This window comes from Coregonus clupeaformis, chromosome 12, assembly GCF_020615455.1.
Source record: "Coregonus clupeaformis isolate EN_2021a chromosome 12, ASM2061545v1, whole genome shotgun sequence".
Lineage (NCBI taxonomy): Eukaryota > Metazoa > Chordata > Actinopteri > Salmoniformes > Salmonidae > Coregonus > Coregonus clupeaformis.
Genome location: NC_059203.1, coordinates 27,674,774 through 27,696,237, shown reverse-complemented (window position 1 = coordinate 27,696,237; position 21,464 = coordinate 27,674,774). Strand labels below are relative to the sequence as shown.

The 21,464-nt window shown below is 41.8% G+C and overlaps 1 protein-coding gene across 1 annotated transcript; it reads right to left on the bottom strand.

Annotated features, from left to right (window-relative positions):
- Window positions 1–594: 594 nt before the first annotated feature.
- Window positions 595–20,978, bottom strand: slc6a14 (solute carrier family 6 member 14). Its single transcript, XM_041893025.1, has 15 exons — window positions 20,886–20,978; window positions 20,442–20,619; window positions 16,842–16,973; window positions 14,327–14,488; window positions 13,948–14,086; window positions 13,617–13,749; window positions 12,012–12,152; window positions 11,791–11,926; window positions 11,551–11,643; window positions 11,327–11,452; window positions 3,447–3,565; window positions 3,251–3,350; window positions 1,827–1,936; window positions 1,514–1,681; window positions 595–1,059 (listed from the first exon to the last, which is right to left on the bottom strand). Exons 1-15 carry the CDS (start codon window positions 20,946–20,948, stop codon window positions 916–918), a joined length of 1,944 nt encoding a protein of 647 aa, XP_041748959.1. The 5' UTR covers window positions 20,949–20,978; the 3' UTR covers window positions 595–915.
- Window positions 20,979–21,464: the final 486 nt, after the last annotated feature.

Here is a 21,464-nt window from a genome sequence, read left to right as displayed (position 1 = left end):
CCCCCTATTAAATAGTTCCTACCCCCATGAAGGAGCTGGGTCTAAAGGCTGTGTGGTTGTTAGGGCCACTGTTGTCATAGCCTATTCTAACATCAGCTCCATGTAATATGTCTAATCCATTATAACACCAGCTCCATGTAATATGTCTAATCCATTATAACACCAGCTCCATGTAATATGTCTAATCCATTATAACACCAGCTCCATGTAATATGTCTAATCCATTATAACACCAGCTCCATGTAATATGTCTAATCCATTATAACACCAGCTCCATGTAATATGTCTAATCCATTATAACACCAGCTCCATGTAATATGTCTAATCCACTCCCAAAATTTGAATGCTTCCTGCTGTCTCTGTCACTTTACTTCCTCCACTCTGCGTGTCTTTGAGGTCAACTACATTGCACTTGAACTGTGCACAATAACTGATCTACAAATCACCTTGCATCCCACATAACTACTCAGTATGTGATCAAGATTCTGCACCTCACCTTGCTCAAACTAATTGCCTCAAACACCCTCTGTCGGTTTAGTTTCCATACAATCCATTTCACCACAGAGAAGTAAGCAGTAAGAGAGAAGTCCTTTATTAAAGTCAAACTTTACCAGGCTGACAGACAGTACAAAGGACACAGAGCTTAGACTGAGTGGTCATTAACATGACATAGTTTAAAGTTAAGGCACTGACATTTAACACGTAGGAAACATGTACACAAACACAAACACAGAAAATTGAATACACTTCAACTTCATTTCAAATCTGTGATGTTATAAATTAGAATATTTAAAAAACTAACCACACCACAGTGCAAAGTGAAACTAAGCATGAATCATTGTGATCAGATAGTGGTAAAAACACACACGTATAAAACGCTTATAAAATCTTATGAAAAGTGGTGATACCAGGGGGTTAGAGGCGTGTGAGGTTGTTGGAGATGTGGTAAACATTGTTGTCTGGCAGGTGGAGAGAGTTCTTCCTATAGTACCGCTCTCCCCGGTGGACCTCCAGGTACGGACCCCAACCCTCTACAGGAGAACACACCGCACACATACGCTGCAGACAGAGAGACAGACACATTAAATGTACTGTAATAGAGAGGACGCTTGGAGAGACACACAAACAGACTTTAATAGGGAGGCATTAACACTAGAAACGCTAAAGCAGTCATTTTGGCTGCACTTTTTTGTTTTGTTTTTATACTCCGCCGTTTATAAAGTCAAGCCCCCCTCCGTCCTTGATTTTCCCTAAGTACCATTTATCTTTTTTAGTTGATCTTTAACGCTGCATTGTTGGCAAAGGACCCGTAAGTAAGCATTTCACTGTTAGTCTACACCTGTTATTTACGAAGCATGTGACGAATAACATTTTATTTAATATACTGCATGCATTTTGACCTGAACTTTCCAGGACCTGGGTTTGAAAAAAGGATTCAGACAATTCCAGGAGAAGTTCCAAACACTCTCAGAAGTCCTAAGGATCTACACTTCTGCCACACACACACACCTACCTGCCAGGGGTTTCCTTGGGCGTTGAGTATTTTCCAGACGGCGACGAGGGGGATCCAGATGAGACAGAAGGCGATCATACACCATCCCAGAGCCACCCCCCACGCAGGGTACTGCACCGTACCATAGGATGGCGGATGGAACGTCAACAACGACCAAACCAAGATCACCTACACAACACACACGCATTAGAGAGCGTGTGTGCGTGCCAGAGGGAAAAAAGGGGTTAGAGAAATGAGGACCATGGAACAGAGCCAGGTAGGATGGAATCTAAGTTCTAAAGAGAAAGACAGAGACAGCTTAGAGAGAACTCACAGTGATGACAGCAGGAGAGATAAAGAACCAGCATGCTCTCCACCACAGCCAGAAGAGAGAACTCCTCGTCCCAATCATCATCTCTATGTCCTTAATGAAACGATTTCCTCCTTCACACAAACACATAATACAAATGTCACAGACTATGTTCCATACGTAATATGCTGTACATGTAGCTATAACATGTAATATCCTGTATATGTAGCTAAAACATGTAATATCCTGTATATGTAGTTATAACATGTAATATCCTGTATATGTAGCTAAAACATGTAATATCCTGTATATGTAGCTAAAACATGTAATATCCTGTATATGTAGCTAAAACATGTAATATCCTGTATATGTAGCTAAAACATGTAATATCCTGTATATGTAGTTATAACATGTAATATCCTGTATATGTAGCTAAAACATGTAATATCCTGTATATGTAGCTATAACATGTAATATCCTGTATATGTAGTTATAACATGTAATATCCTGTATATGTAGTTATAACATGTAATATCCTGTATATGTAGCTAAAACATGTAATATCCTGTATATGTAGCTATAGCATGTAATATCCTGTATATGTAGCTATAGCATGTAATATCCTGTATATGTAGCTATAACATGTAATATCCTGTATATGTAGCTATAACATGTAATATCCAATATATGTCACTATAACATGTACTATCCTGTATATGTAGCTATAACATAACATGTAATATCCTGTATATGTAGCTACAACATGTAATATCCTGTATATGTAGCTATAACATGTACTATCCTGTATATGTAGCTATAACATAACCTGTAATATCCTGTATATGTAGCCATAACGTAATATCCTGTATATGTAGCTATAACATGTCATTTCCAATATATGTAGCTATAACATAATATGTAATATCCTGTATATGTAGCTATAACATAACCTGTAATATCCTGTATATGTAGCTACAACATAACCTGTAATATCCTGTATATGTAGCTACAACATAACCTGTAATATCCTGTATATGTAGCCATAACGTAATATCCTGTATATGTAGCCATAACGGAATATCCTGTATATGTAGTTATAACATGTAATATCCAATATATGTAGCTAAAACATGTAATATCCTGTATATGTAGCTATAACATATAATACCCTGTATATGTAGCTATAACATAACATGTATTATCCTGTATATGTAGCTAAAACATGTAATATCCTGTATATGTAGCTATAACATATACTACCCTGTATATGTAGCTATAACATAACATGTAATATCCTGTATATGTAGCTATAACATAACATGTAATATCAGGTATATGTAGCTATAACATGTAATATAATGTAAATGTAGCTATAACATAACATGTAATATTCTCTATATGTAGCTATAACATGTAATTTACTGTATACGTAGCATATTTTTACTTACCGTAGATGTAGAACACCCCAACAAGCTCCAGCAAAGCAGCGATCAGTAGAACAAAGCCAGCACAGAACTGATCCATCAGAGTCACCCAGTATATCCCTGCCTGGAGTGACGCAGGCAGGCACACACACAATAAATAAATGTGAACGAAATTATGGTATCTAAAGACCTACTTTAGTTATGGTAACTAAGGACTTACCTGGGTTACGCACGGCAGGCCGAGCAGGAAAAGGATGGCACAGGTTGCCACAGAGATGATAGACCGCTTTGATTTGAAGGTTTCAGGGAAGGCATCCTGTAGGCAGGTGGAGATGACCTCTGGGGGACAACGGCAAGAGTCAGAGGTCACTGTCCAGGTCTAGTTAGTTAGTTAGTTAGTTAGTTTTTGTGTGTTGTGTTGTGTTGTATAAATATATATAACCCAGGACTGACACACACATGTGCATGGCATACAGTGAGGGAAAAAAGTATTTGATCCCCTGCTGATTTTGTACGTTTGCCCACTGACAAAGAAATGATCAGTCTATCATTTTAATGGTAGATTTATTTGAACAGTGAGAGACAGAATAACAAAACAAAAATCCAGAAAAACGCATGTCAAAAATGATATAAATTGATTGGCATTTTAATGAGGGAAATAAGTATTTGACCCCTCTGCAAAACATGACTTAGTACTTGGTGGCAAAACCCTTGTTGGCAATCACAGAGGTCAGACGTTTTTTGTGGATGGCCACCAGGTTTGCACACATCTCAGGAGGGATTTTGTCCCACTCCTCTTTGTAGATCTTCTCCAAGTCATTAAGGTTTCGAGGCTGACGTTTGGCAACTCGAACCTTCAGCTCCCTACACAGATGTTCTATGGGATTAAGGTCTGGAGACTAGCTAGGCCACTCCAGGACCTTAATGTGCTTCTTCTTGAGCCACTCTTTTGTTGCCTTGGCCGTGTGTTTTGGGTCATTGTCATGCTGGAATACCCATTCACGACCCTTTTTCAATGCCCTGGCTGAGGGAAGGAGGTTCTCACCCAAGATTTGACGGTACATGGCCCCATCCATCGTCCCTTTGATGCGGTGAAGTTGTCCTGTCCCCTTAGCAGAAAAACACCCCCAAAGCATAATGTTTCCACCTCCATGTTTGACGGTGGGGATGCTGTTCTTGGGGTCATAGGCAGCATTCCTCCTCCTCCAAACACGGCGAGTTGAGTTGATGCCAAAGAGCTCGATTTTGGTCTCATCTGACCACAACACTTTCACCCAGTTCTCCTCTGAATCATTCAGATGTTCATTGGCAAACTTCAGACGGGCATGTATATGTGCTTTCTTGAGCAGGGGGACCTTGCGGGCGCTGCAGGATTTCAGTCCTTCACGGCGTAGTGTGTTACCAATTGTTTTCTTGGTGACTATGGTCCCAGCTGCCTTGAGATCATTGACAAGATCCTCCCGTGTAGTTCTGGGCTGATTCCTCACCGTTCTCATGATCATTGCAACTCCATGAGGTGAGATCTTGCATGGAGCCCCAGGCCGAGGGAGATTGACAGTTCTTTTGTGTTTCTCCCATTTGCGAATAATCCACCAACTGTTGTCACCTTCTCACCAAGCTGCTTGGCGATGGTTTTGTAGCCCATTCCAGCCTTGTGTAGGTCTACAATCTTATCCCTGACATCCTTGGAGAGCTCTTTGGTCTTGGCCATGGTGGAGAGTTTGGATTCTGATTGATTGATTGCTTCTGTGGACAGGTGTCTTTTATACAGGTAACAAGCTGAGATTAGGAGCACTCCCTTTAAGAGTGTGCTCCTAATCTCAGCTCGTTACCTGTATAAAAGACACCTGGGAGCCAGAAATCTTTCTGATTGAGAGGAGGTCAAATACTTATTTCCCTCATTAAAATGCAAATCAATTTATAACATGTGTTTTTCTGGATTTTGTTGTTGTTATTCTGTCTCTTACTGTTCAAATAAACCTACCATTAAAATTATAGACTGATCATTTCTTTGTCAGTGGGCAAACATACAAAATCAGCAGGGGATCAAATACTTTTTTCCCTCACTGTATACAGTGCCTTCGGAAAGTATTCAGACACCTTGACTTTCTCCACATTTTGTTACATTACAGCTTTATTCTAAAATTGATAAAATAAATACAAATCCTCAATAATCTACACACATAATGACAAACTGAAAACAGGTTTTTAGATTTTTTTGCAAATGTATAAATAAATAAAAGTATTCAGACCCTTTGCTATGAGACTTGAATTTGAGCTCAGGTGCATCCTGTTTCCATTGATCATCCTTGAGATGTTTCTACAACATGATTGGAGTCCACCTGTGGTAAATTCAATTGATTGGACATGATTTGGAAAGGCACACACCTGTCTATATAAAGTCCCACAGTTGACAGTGCATGTTAAAAAAAAACAAGCCACGAGGATTGAGGAGAGGCACAGATCTGGGAAAGGGTACCAAAATATTTCTGCAGCATTGAAGGTCCCCAAGAACACAGTGGCCTTGCATCATTCTTAAATGGAAGAAGTTTGGAACCACCAAGACCCTTCCTAGAGATTGCCGCCCAGCCAAACTTAGCAAATCGTGGGAGAAGGGCCTTGGTCATGGAGGTGACCAAGAACCCGATGGTCACTCTGACAGAGATCTAGAGTTCCTCTGTGGAGATGGGAGAACCTTCCAGAAGGACAACCATCTCTACAGCACTCCACCAATCAGGCCTTTATGGTAGAGTGGCCAGACGGAAGCCACTCCTCAGTAAAAGGCACGACAGCCCGCACTTAAAGACTCTCAGACCATGAGAAACAAGATTCTCTGGTCAGATGAAACCAAGATGGAACTATTTGGCCTGATTGCCAAGCGTCACGTCTGGAGGAAACCTGGCACCATCCCTACGGTGAAGCATGGTGGTGGCAGCATCATGCTGTGGGGATGTTTTTCAGTGGCAGTGACTAGGAGACTAGTCAGGATCGAGGGAAAGATGAACGGAGCAAAGTACAGAGAGATCCTTGATGAAAACCTGCTCCAGAGCGCTCAGGACCTCAGACTGGGGAAAAGGTTCACCTTCCAATAGGACAACGACCCTAAGCACACAACCAAGACAACCCCGGAATGGCTTCGGGACAAGTCTCTGAATGTCCTCGAGTGGCCCAGTCAGAGCCCGGACTTGAACCCGATCGAACATCTCTGGAGAGACCTGAAAATAACTGTGCAGCGATGCTCTCCATCCAACCTGACAGAGCTTGAGAGGATCAGCAGAGAAGAATGGGAGAAACTTGTGTGCCAAGCTTGTAGCGCCATACCCAAGAAGACTTGGAGGCTGTAATCGCTGCCAAAGGTCCTTCAACAAAGTACTGGGTCTGAATACTTATGTAAATGTCATTTCAGTTTTTTAGTTAAAAAAAATTAGCAAACATTTCTAAAACAGTTTTTGCTTTGTCATTATGGGGTATTGTGTGTAGATTGATGAGGGGGGAAAACAATTCAATCAATTTTAGAATAAGGCTGTAACCTAACAAAATGTGGAAAAAGTCAAGGGGTCTGAATACTTTCCGAAGGCACTGTATGTATGTACAGTTGAAGTCGGAAGTTTACATACACCTTAGCCAAATACATTTAAACTCAGTTTTTCACAATTACTGACATTTAATCCTAGTAAAGATTCCCTGTCTTAGGTCAGTTAGGATCACCACTTTATTTTAAGAATGTGAAATGTCAGAATAATTGTAGAGAGAATGATTTATTCCAGCTTTTATTTCTTTCATCACATTCCCAGTGGGTCAGAAGTTTACATACACTCAATTAGTATTTGGTAGCATTGCCTTTACATTGTTTAACTTGGGTCAAACGTTTCGGGTAGTCTTCCACAAGCTTCCCACAATAAGTTGGGTGAATTTTTGCCCATTCCTCCTGACAGAACTGGTGTAACTGAGTCAGGTTTGTAGGCCTCCTTGCTCACACACGCTTTTTCAGTTCTGCCCACACATTTTCTATAGGATTGAGGTCAGGGCTTTGTGATGGCCACACCAATACCTTGATTTTGTTGTCCTTAAGCCATTTTGCCACAATTTTGGAAGAATGCTTGGGGTCATTGTCCATTTGGAAGACCCATTTGCGACCAAGCTTTAACTTCCTGATTGATGTCTTGAGATGTTGCTTCAATTTTCCTTCCTCATGATGCCATCTATTTTGTGAAGTGCACCAGTCCCTCCTGCAGCAAAGCACACCCACAGCATGATGCTGCCACCCCTGTGCTTCACGGTTGGGATGGTGTTCTTCGGCTTGCAAGCTAACCCCTTTTTCCTCCAAACATAACGATGGTCATTATTGCCAAACAGTTCTATTTTTGTTTCATCAGACCAGAGGACATTTCTCCAAAAAGTACGATCTTTGTCCCCATGTGCAGTTGCAAACCTTAGTCTGGCTTTTTTATGGCGGTTTTGGAGCAGTGGCTCCTTCCTTGCTGAGCGGCCTTTCAGGTTATGTCGATATAGGACTTGTTTTACTGTGTATATAGATACTTTTGTACCCGTTTCCTCCAACATCTTCACAAGGTCCTTTGCTGTTTTTCTGGGATTGATTTGCACTTTTCGCACCAAAGTACGTTCATCTCTAGGAGAGAGAACGCGTCTCCTTCCTGAGCGGTATGACAGCTGCGTGGTCCCATGGTGTTTATACTTGCATACTATTGTTTGTACAGATGAACGTGGTACCTTCAGGCATTTGGAAATTGCTCCCAAGGATGAACCATACTTGTGGAGGTCTACAACTTTCTTTCTGAGGTCTTGGCTGATTTCTTTTGATTTTCCCATGATGTCAAGCAAAGAGGCACTGAGTTTGAAGGTAGGCCTTGAAATACATCCACAGGTACACCTCCAATTGACTCAAATGATGTCAGAAGATGATCAGAAGCTTCTAAAGCCATTACATCATTTTCTGGAATTTTCCAAGCTGTTTAAAGGCACAGTCAACTTAGTGTATGTAAACTTCTGACCCACTGGAATTGTGATACAGTGAATTATAAGTGAAATAATCTGTCTGTAAACAATTGTTAGAAAAATTACTTGTGTCATGCACAAAGTAGATGTCCTAACCGACTTGCCAAAACTATAGTTTGTTAACAAGAAATTTGTGGAGTGTGTTAAAAGTTTTAATGACTCCAACCTAAGTGTATGTAAACTTCCGACTTCAACTGTATGTATGCATGCATATATATGTAACCCAAAAAGTGTTAAAACAAATCAAAATATATTTTATATTTGAGATTCTTCAAAGTAGCCACCCCTTGCCTTGATGACAGCTTTGCACACTCTTGGCATTCTCTCAACCAGCTTCATGAGGTAGTCACCTGTAATGCATTTCAATTAACAGGTGTGCCTTGTTAAAAGTTAATTTGTGGAATTTCTTTCCTTCTTTAATACGTTTGAGCCAATCAGATGTGTTGTGACAAGGTAGAGGTGGTATACAGACGATAGCCCTATTTGGTAAAAGACCAAGTCCATATTATGGCAAGAACAGCTCAAATAAGCAAAGAGAAATGACAGTCCATCATTACTTTAAGACATGAAGGTCAGTCAATACAGGACATTTCAAGAACTATGAACGTTTCTTAAAGTGCAATCACAAAAACCATCAAGTGCTATGATGAAACTGGCTCTCATGAGGACCGCCACAGGAATGGAAGACCCAGAATTACCTCTGCTGCAGAGGAGAAGTTCATTAGAGTTACCAGCCTCAGAAATTGCAGCCCAAATAAATGCTTCAGAGTTCAAGTAACAGACATCTCAACATCAACTGTTCAGAGGAGACTGCGTGAATCATGCCTTCATGGTCGAATTGCTGCAAAGAAACCACTACTAAAGGACACCAATAAGAAGAAGAGACTTGCTTGGGCCAAGAAACATGAGCAGTGGACATTAGAGCGGTGGAAATCTGTCCTTTGGTCTGATGAGTCCAAATTTGAGATTTTTGGTTCCAACCACCATGTCTTTGTGAGACGCAGAGTAGGTGAACGGATGATCTCTGCATGTGTGGTTCCCACCGTGAAGCGTGGAGGAGGAGGTGTGATGGTGCTTTGCTGGTAACACTGTCTGTGATTTATTTAGAATTCAAGGCACACTTAACCAGCATGGCTACCACAGCATTCTGCAGTGATACACCATCCCATCTGGTTTGTGCTTAGTGGGACTATATTTGTTTATCAACAGGACAATGACCCAACCCACCTCCAGGCTGTGTAAGGGCTATTTGACCAAGAAGGAGAGTGATGGAGTGCTGCATCAGATGACCTGGCCTTCACAATCACCCGACCTCAACCCAATTGAGATGGTTTGGGATGAGTTGGACCGCAAAGTGAAGGAAAAGCAGCCAACAAGTGCTCAGCATATGTGGGAACTCCTTCAAGACTGTTGGAAAAGCATTTCAGGTGAAGCTGGTTGAGAGAATGCCAAGAGTGTGCAAAGCTGTCATCAAGGCAAAGGGTGGCTACTTTGAAGAATCTAAAATAGAAAATATATTTTGATTTGTTTAACACTTTTTTGTTTACTACATGATTCCATATGTGTTATTTCATAGTTTTGATGTCGCCACTATTATTCTACAATGTAGAAAATAGTAAAAATAAAGAAAAACCCTTGAATGAGTAGGTGTCCAAACCTTTGACTGATACTATAGATATGGGGCGGCAGGTAGCTTAGTGGGTAAGAGCGTTGTGCCAGTAACCGAAAGGTCGCTGGTTCTAATCCCCGAGCCGACTAGGTGAAAAATCTGTTGATGTGCCCTTAAGCAAGGCACTTAACCCTAATTGCTCCTGTAAGTCGCTCTGGATAAGAGCGTCTGCTAAATGACTCAAATGTAGATATAGAGATATGTGTCGGAGGAAACACTGTTCAACTGACGACCAAAGTCAGCCTGCAGGCGCCTGGCCCACCACAAGGAGTCGCTAGAGGCCAAACCCTCCCCTAACCCGGACGATGCTGGGCCAATTGTGCGCCGCCCTATTGGACTCCCGGTCACGGCCGGTTGTGACACAGCCAGCCTGTAGTGCCTTAGACCGCTACTTCCAATAGAAGTAGTTGATTCGGGCCACATTATTTGAAAAATACATGTGTACTTTATTATTTGTTATTTAAATACTTATTTTCTGTGTATTTTAGTATTTTCAAATAATGTGGCCCGAATCAACTACTTCTATTGGAAGTAGCGGTCTAAGGCACTACAGGCTGGCTGTGTCACAACCGGCAGTGACCGGGAGTCCAATAGGGCGGCGCACAATTGGCCTATCGTCGTCCGGGTTAGGGGAGGATTTGGCCGGGGGGCTTCACTTGGCTCATCGCGCTCTAGCAACTCCTTGTGTTGGGCCAGGCGACTGCAGGCTGACTTTGGTCGTCAGTTGAACAATGTTTCCGCCGACACATTGGTGCAGCTGGCTTCCAGGTTAAACGAGCGGGTGCTAAGAACCGCGCCTTGGCAGGTCATGTTTCGGAGGACGCATGACTCGACCTTCGCCTTTCCCGAGCCTGTTGGGGAGTTGCAGCAATGAGACAAGATTGTAATCACAAAATTGGGGAGAAAAAGGGGGTAAAAAAATGTTATACTAATATTTTTAATTATTTTCTAATACTTATTACAAATACTATTTTCAAATCTCTCATTCTCATTGAAGCAAATCTAAGAAGCAGTAAATCTGTTCTATGTGCACTATTTCTATGCTTCCCATTCTTAAGTTTCGTTTTTTCATCTTTTACTTTCGGTTTTGTACGCTTCAAACAGCTGAAAATACAATATTTTTGGTTATGGAAAAGATCTTTCACAGGGGTTTAGATGGTACAATGATTCTCTACACTATACTGTACTTGCTTGTTTTGTCACAAACTGAAATAACTACTTGAATTTTAGAATTTTAGCAATCAGGAAATGGCTGAGCGATTTCTGCATAGTGCATCTTTAAATGCATTTGTGTATTTTCAAACTTTCCAAGTGTATTTCCAAATATTTTCCAATATTCAACTACTTGTCTTTTCAAATAAAAAATATCTAAATACTTACTTCCAAATATCTTTGAAAGTAATTGTGTGACTGACCTATGCCAGCAAACTGCGAGTCAAGTCCGAGGGTGAGCAACATGAAGAAGAAGAGGATGGACCAGAGAGGAGAGATGGGCAGCTTGGATAGGGCATCAGGGTACGCAATAAATGCAAGGCCAAAACCTACACACACACGCACACACACGCTTTGTTAGTGTTTGTTAAGTGGCATTTATGTCAGTAAGGTAAAGCTAAATACAGTACAGTGGTGTACTACTGACCTGCCTGGGCCACCTCTGATACAGGCTTTCCGTATACATGAGCCATGTGACCTAGGATGGAGAAGATGGCGAAGCCTGCAAACACGCTGGTACCTATAGAGTGACATTAAACAGGAAAGGAAAAACGATGTACTGGAACACAATGAAACCATTGAAACTGTGTTCTTCAATGTACATTTCCTACTTTATATGATTCCATTAGCATCTGTCTGGTGTGTGTGAGTTGCGTTTGTGTCATACCACAGTTGGTGAGGCAGACAGTCAGTGCGTCCTTGAACACATTGTTGTGGAACTTGTTATAAGAAGACAGGGCTGTGACACCACCCCACGCTATTGACAGAGAATAGAAGATCTGTGTGGCTGCATCTCTCCACACCTTCCAGAAAGACATAGTATTTAGTTACTTCATCAATCAATCATATGTGTATTTTGAGTTGACAGGTAAGAGGTTAGGCTCTGACCTCTGCCTCGCCCAGTTTTGTGAGGTTGGACTGGGAGCCAATGTAGAACTCGATTCCGTCTCTTGCGCCCTCTAGTGTAACTCCCCGGATCAGCAGGATCAGCAACACCACATAGGGAAATGTAGCGGTGAAATACACCACCTGGGGACAGACACACAAAAATATTAGAGAGACAACACACACACACACACACACATCCGAGAGACACACATTAGAAAGAAAGGACCAACTCTCACACACTAGTGGTGAGTGGGTCAGCTGTTTGTTCACCCACACCCACCCGCAATTGCTAATAACCCATCCGCAACCTCCTGACTATATGTGATAGAGTGAAAATCTGAGGCGCGCACCAGACCCTAACCCGCTAATATAGAATATACTGTAGGCTACCGTCAGAGACGGCAGTACTTTTTTTTTTTTAACTATCTTTTTGCCTGATTTTAGATATGTTTCTGCTTATAATTTCCGACGTTTTGGTAGGCTATTTGTAAGTCAACGTGCAGCTTCTCTTCTGTCATTATGTTGCCCAAGAAGACTAAGTAAACCCTTGCTCACCAGAATAATGTCATAAATCGATAGAATGAATGCTTCAATCTAGTTGACGACGGTAAAGTTCTCCGTCAACTCTGATACTTCCACGGAGCAAAGACGTTTAGGGACCGGGGAGAAAATGAAATAACTTAAACAAACTGGAAAGATTTTCTGTGTAAAATTTCCAAATGACATCAGTTTGACCGGTTGTAATGAAATAGAAAGCTGTGAAAACGACCCAACATGTTTCTGATAAGATTTCAGTTCAGCTTGGATGCATATTTTATGTGGTTGAAATACTATCAGCTTTTATGATGCTGATATAGATAGATACAGTCTGTCGCGGTTCTAACTGCGGATTCGCATTCTCTCAAGATTATGAAATAAATAAATTATATTTCTCCCTCCTGTTTCTGACTAAAAATTGCCTACATTTGGTGTATCATTTTACTGCAAGACATTTTTAATTCTGCAGGACTTAATAAGGCTAAGTGAGAAGTTATAGACCTACAGTCAGTGTCCAGATTTCAGTTTCCATTTAACCCATCTGAACAGTAGGCTACAGTTCCCTTGACGTGCCATAAGCCTATTTGAAGTCCCGGTCTTGTGACTGTCAAATTTGTATAGTGCCTCACAATCATCACACATAACATAGCTGGCACTGCTGTCATCCTCTTTTACCACTTCACCAAATCTTCCCCAAACATTACTTTTTTGGCCCTCCCTTCTCTTTATTTTCAACTCTCCATTTCGCAGCTTTTTTCTTATTGAAATAAACTCAGACATTGTAATTTTTTTCCTCTGTGGATCGACGTTTCCAAATGCATTTGGCGATTGGCATGTAAGCTATTTGGTGCACTTACAGTTAGGCTCTAAAGTTTAGGTTTATGCACTAATGCCAGCTAGCCTAAAATAATTAAAGGTATTGTTTTCTCCTTATTCAATATTTCATGACCCTAAACCTGCCCGCCCCATGGATATAACCACGGCGACTGTGGGTTATGAGTCAACCCACGCATCACTATCACTACCACACACACACACAAACAGGAAATGGATCTGGGTCATACAGACTTTTCCTGAAGACTTGATGCCTTTGTAAAGGGCAGCAGCGATGAGCAGCCATCCCAGTAGCAGACAGAGAGCCAGATGCCAGACCACCGGACCGGTCTCATCCAGACCACTAGACCTTTGTAAGGCCACCAGGCTGGGGATGGACAAAGACAGATTGACCACCTTACAGACCGGCACATCTTACAGTCAGACACAGTTTAAACACAACATTATACAGACAACCTGGCATTCAACACAACCTGTGCGACCTCTGAAGTATTTTCAACTGTGAGTGAAATTGAAACAGAATCAAGGCAAAGTGTGTATGTATGTATGTGTGTGTGTTACTCACTCCCAATACTGTTCGCTGGGGCTCTGTACTGGGATGTTGAAGATGTTTTCCTTTGGGCAGGTCTCATTCTCCCACAGTGTCATGTTGGCTGCAATTACTGGTACACTCCAGTTGGCAGCTGGAGTAATGTTGCACACTTCTGTAGAGGTCAGAAGCCCTTGGTCAGAGTGGTAAAGTTACTGGGCACTCTTTTCAGGTTCACCTGGGTCGTTTTCATTTAAGCATATCATGGAAAACGTTTTTAAATGTTAGGCAACGTAAAATATTGGTCCAGGTTCTTTTGTTTTGAGACTAATTAAAACGATGGAAGAGCAAAAGCTGCACAACAGGGAAACTTCACTACATCTTTCAATGTGACACTATGTTATAAAACAGGTACCTCTAGGTGTGAGGCTACAGTTGCTGTTGGACCAGTAGAAACAGTCACTCCATGGCAGAGGGGACTGGAAGGAGGCAAACATGTAGTAGAGACTGTAGGCAATGATGACATTGTAGTAGATGCCTACTAACGTACTTACCAAAACCATAGCTACACCCACACCTGGAGAGGATAGGGAAAGGGAGAGGGAGAAGGAGAAGGAGAGAGGGAGAAGGAGAGAGGGAAAGGAGAGGAGAGAGGGAGAAGGAGAAGGAGAGAGGGAGTGGGAGAGAGGGAGAGGGAGTGGGAGAAGGAGAGAGGGAGAAGGAGAAGGGGAGAGGGAGCGGGTGAAGGAGAAAGGGAGAGAGGGAGTGGGAGAAGGAGAGAGGGAGAGGGAGTGGGTGAGAGGGAGCGGGAGACGGGTTAGATGTTTATCATCAAGGAGCGTTCTTCAATATTTGAATTGGAATTTCAATTCACTTCCTGAATAGATTGAATTGTCCCCATCCCTGATAGAAAAGTATCTTTATTGACAAGACATACGGGTCTGTGAAGTTCCATCTTTATCACATACTGATTCAGCCTGAAGCAAACAGCCAGAACCAGTGCTTCCTGGTATACTGGTCAACCTGTCACGTTGTAGTTCCTCATCTTAAGATGTATCTAAATCAAGGAAGTCCCATTAAGGTAAACATTCTCTTTTCCAAGGAAGACGTGGCAGAGAACACATGATAAGTGAGACATTCTACGGTACGATGTATCCACCAAAGCACGCGCAAGAATAATTGCAGTGGCAATGTAAAAAAATTACACTGAACAAAAATATAAAACGCAACAAGCAACAATTTCTAAGATTTTACTGAGTTACAGTTCATATAAGAAAAAGCAGTCAATGGAAATAAATTAATTAGGTCCTAATCTATGGATTTCACATCACAGATATGCATCTGTTGGTCACAGATACCTTTAAAAAAAAGTAGGGGCGTGGATCAGAAAACCAGTCAGTATCAGGTGTGACCACCATTTGCCTCATGCAGCGCGACACATCTCCGTCACATAGAGTTGATCAGGCTGTTGATTGTGGCATGTGGAATGTTGTTCCACTCCTCTTCAATGGCTGTGCAAAGTTGCTGGAATTTGGCGGGAACTTGAACACGCTGTCGTACACGTTGATCCAGAGCATCCCAAACATGCTCAATGGTTGACATGTCTGGTGAGTATGCAGGCCATGGAAGAACTGGGACATTTTCAGCTGCCAGGAATTGCCAAATTCTCCAAAACATTCAATTCTCTGGCAAAAGCTCTGGTGGCCATTCCTGCAGTCAGCGTGCCAATTGCACGCTCCCTCAAAACTTGAGAAATCTGTGGCCTTGTGTTGTGTGACAAAACTAAACATTTGTGTGGCCTTTTATTGTCCCCAGCACAAGGTTCGCCTGTGTAATGATATACCACACTTATCAGGTGGATGGATTATCTTGGCAAAGGAAAAATGCTCACTAACAGGACGTAAACAAATTTGTGCTAAACATTTGAGAGAAATACGATTTTTGTGCTGATGGAACATTTCTGGGATCTTTTATTTCAGCTCATAAAAAATGGGACCAACACTTTACATGTTGCATTTATATTTTTGTTCAGTGTATATATGGATTGGTCACAAACAAGTATTACTAAGAAATTGCTTACATGCACACCCTAGACCAGTGTTTCTTAATCCTGGATCTGGGTGCACATTTTTGTTTATGCCCTAGCACTACACACCGGATTGAAATAATCAACTATTAGAATTAGGTGCGTTGCGTAGGTTTAGGGTAAAAACAAAAACCAGGATTTGGAAACACTACCCTATACAGTTTTATAACTAATCAATAGCAGTAGAGAAGGACTTGATCCAATATTGAGTAATGTCTTTACCGTGAGTCAATAAAAGTGCACCATAAATGTGTTCTGTGTTTGGCATACAGCAGCTAGAGGCCAGTCTGACAGAGTGACACATTAACCCACTGAGCTTGGGGCTTGGTAGGGTTATAGGTCAGCCCAGGGGCTGGGTACATACAGTAAATGGACTAGCAGCCTTATAGGGTTAGCCCTGGGGCTAGACTGATAGTTCCTCCAGCTCATACATAGAGTTTAAGTTCAGGTCATATGGTTAACCATTAGTACACTGTTCAAACAAACTTGAGACCATTTTCCTCTAAGGTCAATAAGGCTGATCCAGTGGTGTAATGGGCTGGCTGCTCACACAAAATGTGAATGGATGAGTTCCTAGTAGTGGAAAAACCAGTCGTACAGCCGGTCCCAATTCACTCCTTACCCATTACCTTTGGCCCTTACCCTTCAATGTCTGTAGATCTGAAGAGCCTGGCTAGGTATAAGCAGTAGGGGTGGGGGTTCCAAAAAAAATAGCTTACACCTTACATACTGTATCTGCAAACATTGAAGGGTTGAGACCAAGAGTAATGGGTAGACAGTGAATTGGGACCGGTATGGGCTAAGGGGCTAAATTAGGGGTACGAGGTACAAGGGTTAGTCTTACCCTGAAATATGGGCAGAGCTCTCCACACGTTGACGGGGCCTTGGCTGCAGAACTGACCGAAGGAACTCTCCAGGAAGAACATAGGTATACCAGCAACAGCCAGCATGATGACATACGGGATGAGGAAAGCACCTAGAGAGAGAGAGGAGAGAGAATTTGACACTGTGATAACAAATCCAGGAATATGAGGTAGTCAGTGAATGGTTGGAGCGTATATGGGCTTAAAACTCCAATAAATACGATAATCTGAACTGTACCTTTAAGAACGTTCTGCCATGGTCACGTTTAGATGTGTGATTATAGGGCAGGATTCCCCAATAGGCGGCCCGCAGGCCAAATTTGGCCCGCAGGTGATTTTATTTGGCCCCCCAAGTTCTGACAATTATCATTTTTTGGGACATAAGACTAAAATCATCAGGAAATGAGCTTCAAGTGATTTTAATTTAGGAAATATGTTGCCATGTACACCCACGCATAAATAGAGGCATGTGAGCTTATCCCATAGTTATCAAGGTTTTAAATGATTCTGTTTTTGTCAAATACTTGATCTGTTTAAGATTCTTGCGGTCAATTTGCAGTGTACAAATTATTTATAACTATGTTTCGGCCCCCGACCATCTGCTCAAGGAAAAATCGGACCACGGCTGAATGCAACTGGGGAACCCTGTTATAGGGTACTGAGTTCCTATTGAACAGTGGACAGGTGTGTCATTAGTGCACACTAAGCAAGCTTAGGTCAGTGTGTGTGTGTGTCAGTAGAGGCTCCTCAGAGGAGGAAGGGGAGGACCATCCTATTCAGTGAATTTCAGAAAAAAATGATTTTTACATAAAACTATACTAAATATATTAATGTTATCAAATTAATGATTAAAACACACTGTTTTGCAATGAAGGTCTACAGTAGCCTCAACAGCACCTTCTAGGGTATAATAATGGTGTAGCCGGAGCAAAGATATTTTCCGTCCTCCTCTGGGTACACTGACTTCAATACAAAACGTAAGAGGCTCATGGTTCTCACCCACTTCCATAGACTTACACAGTAATTATGATGACTTCCGGAGGACGTCCTCCAACCGATCAGAGCTCTTGCAGCATGAACTGACATGTTGTCCATCCAATCAAAGGATCAGAGAATGAATGTAGTACTAAAGGCATAAGCTACAGCTAGCTAGCACAGCAGTGCATAAAGTGTGGTGAGTAGTTGGCTCAGAGATAGACAATAGTTGAACAGTTTTGAACAAATTCATTTCTTTAAAAAAATATGGATAAGCAGTTGTTTTGTTTCTTCCTCTTAGTTTACCTTTCACTCACTTAGACAGCTAATTTAGCCTACTCAACAACCTGACTCAAACACAGAGGAATGCTATTTATGTTAGCTAGCTGGCTAAGGCTATCCAACACTGCAACTCTTCCAAGTCAAGGTAAGCTTTCGGGTTTATAAATGTATTGCCACCGGTGACCGCCAGGCTAACTACTTGCTGTACACTGTACTGCGTGATTGTACACATAGATTGGATTGTGGGTTTACTAATGTGTTAGTTCTAGTTTCTTCAAGTGCAGTTGCAAAAACCATCAAGCGCTATGATGGAACTGGCTCTCATGAGGACCGCCACAGGAATGGAAGACTCAGAGTTACCTCTGCTGCAGAGGAGAAGTTCATTAGAGTTACCAGCCTCAGAAATTGCAGCTCAAATAAATGCTTCACAGAGTTCAAGTAACAGACACATCTCAACATCAACTGTTCAGAGGAGACTACGTGAATCAGGCCTTCATGGTTGAATTGCTGCAAAGAAACCACTACTAAAGGACACCAATAATAAGAAGAGACTTGCTTGGGCCAAGAAACACGAGCAATGGACATTAGACTGGTGGGAATGTGTCCTTTGGTCTGATAAGTCCAAATTTGAGATTTCTGGTTCCAACCGCCATGTCTTTGTGAGACGCAGTGTGAGTGAACGGATGATCGCCGCATGTGTATTTCCCACCGTAAAGCATGGAGGAGGTGGTGGTGTTATGGTGAGGGGGTGCTTTGCTGGTGACACTGTATGTGAATTATTTAGAATTCAAGGCACACTTAACCAGCATGGCTACTACAGCATTCTGCAGCGATACGCCATCCCATCTGGTTTGGGCTTAGTGGGACTATCATTTGTTTTTCAACAGGACAATGACCCAACACACCTCCAGGCTGTGTAAGGGCTATTTGACCAAGAAGGAGAGTGATGGAGTGCTGCATCAGATGACCTGGCCTCCACAATCACCCGACCTCAACCCAATTGAGATGGTTTGGGATGAGTCGACCGCAGAGTGAATAAAAAGCAGCCAACAAGTGCTCAGCGTATGTGGGAACTCCTTCAAGACTGTTGGAAAAGCATTCCAGGTGAAGCTGGTTGAGAGAATGCCAAGAGTGTGCAAAGCTGTCATCAAGGCAAAGGGTGGCTATTTGAAGAATATCAAATATATTTTGATTTGTTGAACACTTTTTTGGTTACTACATGATTCCATATGTGTTATTTCATAGTTTTGATGTTTTCACTATTATTCTACAATGTAGAAAATACTAAAAATAAAATAAAAACCCTTGAATGGAGTAGGTGTTCTAAAACTTTTGACCGGTAGTGCACGTTTCTTAGAAGTAGTTTTCACATAAAACTTTATATGTCCGAACTCAGAATCAAATATGCTTCCCAAACATAACATGTTCGCTGTGGTAGAACGTTTATTTTGATTGGCGATTTTTTTGCATTTATCAGAGTGCCATCAGCTAGCCTGATTTCAGATGTGTCCATGTAAACAGGATTATTAGGGAAATCGTTCTTCTTGCAAAGCGTGTAAATGTTTTAATCAAACTATTATAGTAATCTGACTATCCACAATAATTGCATTATTGTGTGCATGTAACCGCACTCAATGATGTAGGCTGTGTAGCGGTTAGCAGTTAGTGGTTATGGTATGAAGGTTTGACTTAGATACGTTTTTTCGCCTAGTCAGACAACTGTTGTGTTGTGCACTGAATACCAAGCAAAGGGAAAAGGTGAGAGGAGAGAGAGCGTAGATGTGAGAACGAATTATTCAACAAGCAAAGTGATGATACTGTATGTGGCTGCTATGAAAGTGAACGGGTGATCAGGGGTGTATTCATTCCACCGATTCTGTTGCAAAACATTTCTTAAACGGAAGGAAACGGAACAAAACGGGGGATGAAACTAGCGGAATTTGTCCAGTAGAAACTCTAGTTTTAGACGTTCCGTGTTGCCACTGTTTGGACTAGTGACTACACCCCAGATCAGCTAGATGCTGGCAAGAGTGTGCAAGGCTGTATTGAATGTGCCACCGTCTGTCACCTTGATTACTCCAATTTGTTTCAACCTGTACACCTATGTTATAAACTTTCATTTTTAGGCTAGGTTGTAGCAACCTCATGATGGGTATTGGGCAAATTCGAGTATCATGTAGTAGACTAAACATTGAGCTTGGGTGAATGGAATATGAATGACAAGTCATCCAATAGGCTGTAATAGAAATTAGGCCATGCTCAAAAATCATCATCCCTAATCTTAAACTGCACCGACCGCCACTGGTGTGTGTGTGTCCACTTACCTCCTCCATTCTTATAGGCCAGGTAGGGGAACCTCCATACATTCCCCAGACCCACAGCGTAGCCAATCATAGACAACATGTATTCCCTCTTATTTGTCCAGTTCCCCCTGTCAGTATTCTCATCATTGCTGCCCACATGGGAGTCCTGCTGCTGCTTCTTCTCATGGTCATCCTTAACCTGTATCACAGACAGCCAGACAGACGAACGCACGCACGCACGCACGCAAGCACATCGTTAGTGAGAGCATATTTCATAAAGCTTAGAAGCCAATGTCAAGCCATTGTTACATACAAACAACACACTGGAATTCGTTTTTATTAATTTACAGTGAATAACACCCCAACCATGACAGAGAAGTAGGCTATACAGTTAAATTATATATTTTCCGCAAACAACCATGACATAATTGACTGCTACACCAAGAGAGTTGCATATCATCCTACCGTGTCAGGGGCCGCGGGGTTTTTAAATATTACGTCTGTGAAACTGCTCCAATATTTCCTCATTTTGCTGCTGTCTGTCGCGTGCAGAAGTGATGTGTGCGAAACGTTTGTTTGGGACAGACAGGTACACAGGTATTTAAACTCCCGTGAGCCTGAGTGACAGACAGGTCACCCTCGTCTCTCTAGCCAATCACCGCTCTGCTCCAGAAGTCACCTGCATTACCGCCATACCAAATTATAGCTTGAGTGAAACGTTTGAAACCGCGTTCGTCCGCATGCGTGTGTGTGCGTGCATGTGCGCGCGCGTGTTTCCAACCAGAGGACAAAGACATACTTACAGTATTTTCTCGTAAAGAGACCTAAATCCTTCATTCTTTTGTCCTCTTTCAGATATGACTAACCCAATTGTCATACTTGAGTAAAAATAAAGATACCTTAATAGAAAATGACTCAAGTAAAAGTGAAAGTCACCCAGTAAAATACAACTTGAGAAAAAGTCTAAAAGTATTTGGTTTTAAATATACTTAAGTATCAAAAGTAAACGTAATTGCTAAAATGTACTTAAGTATAAAAAGTGGT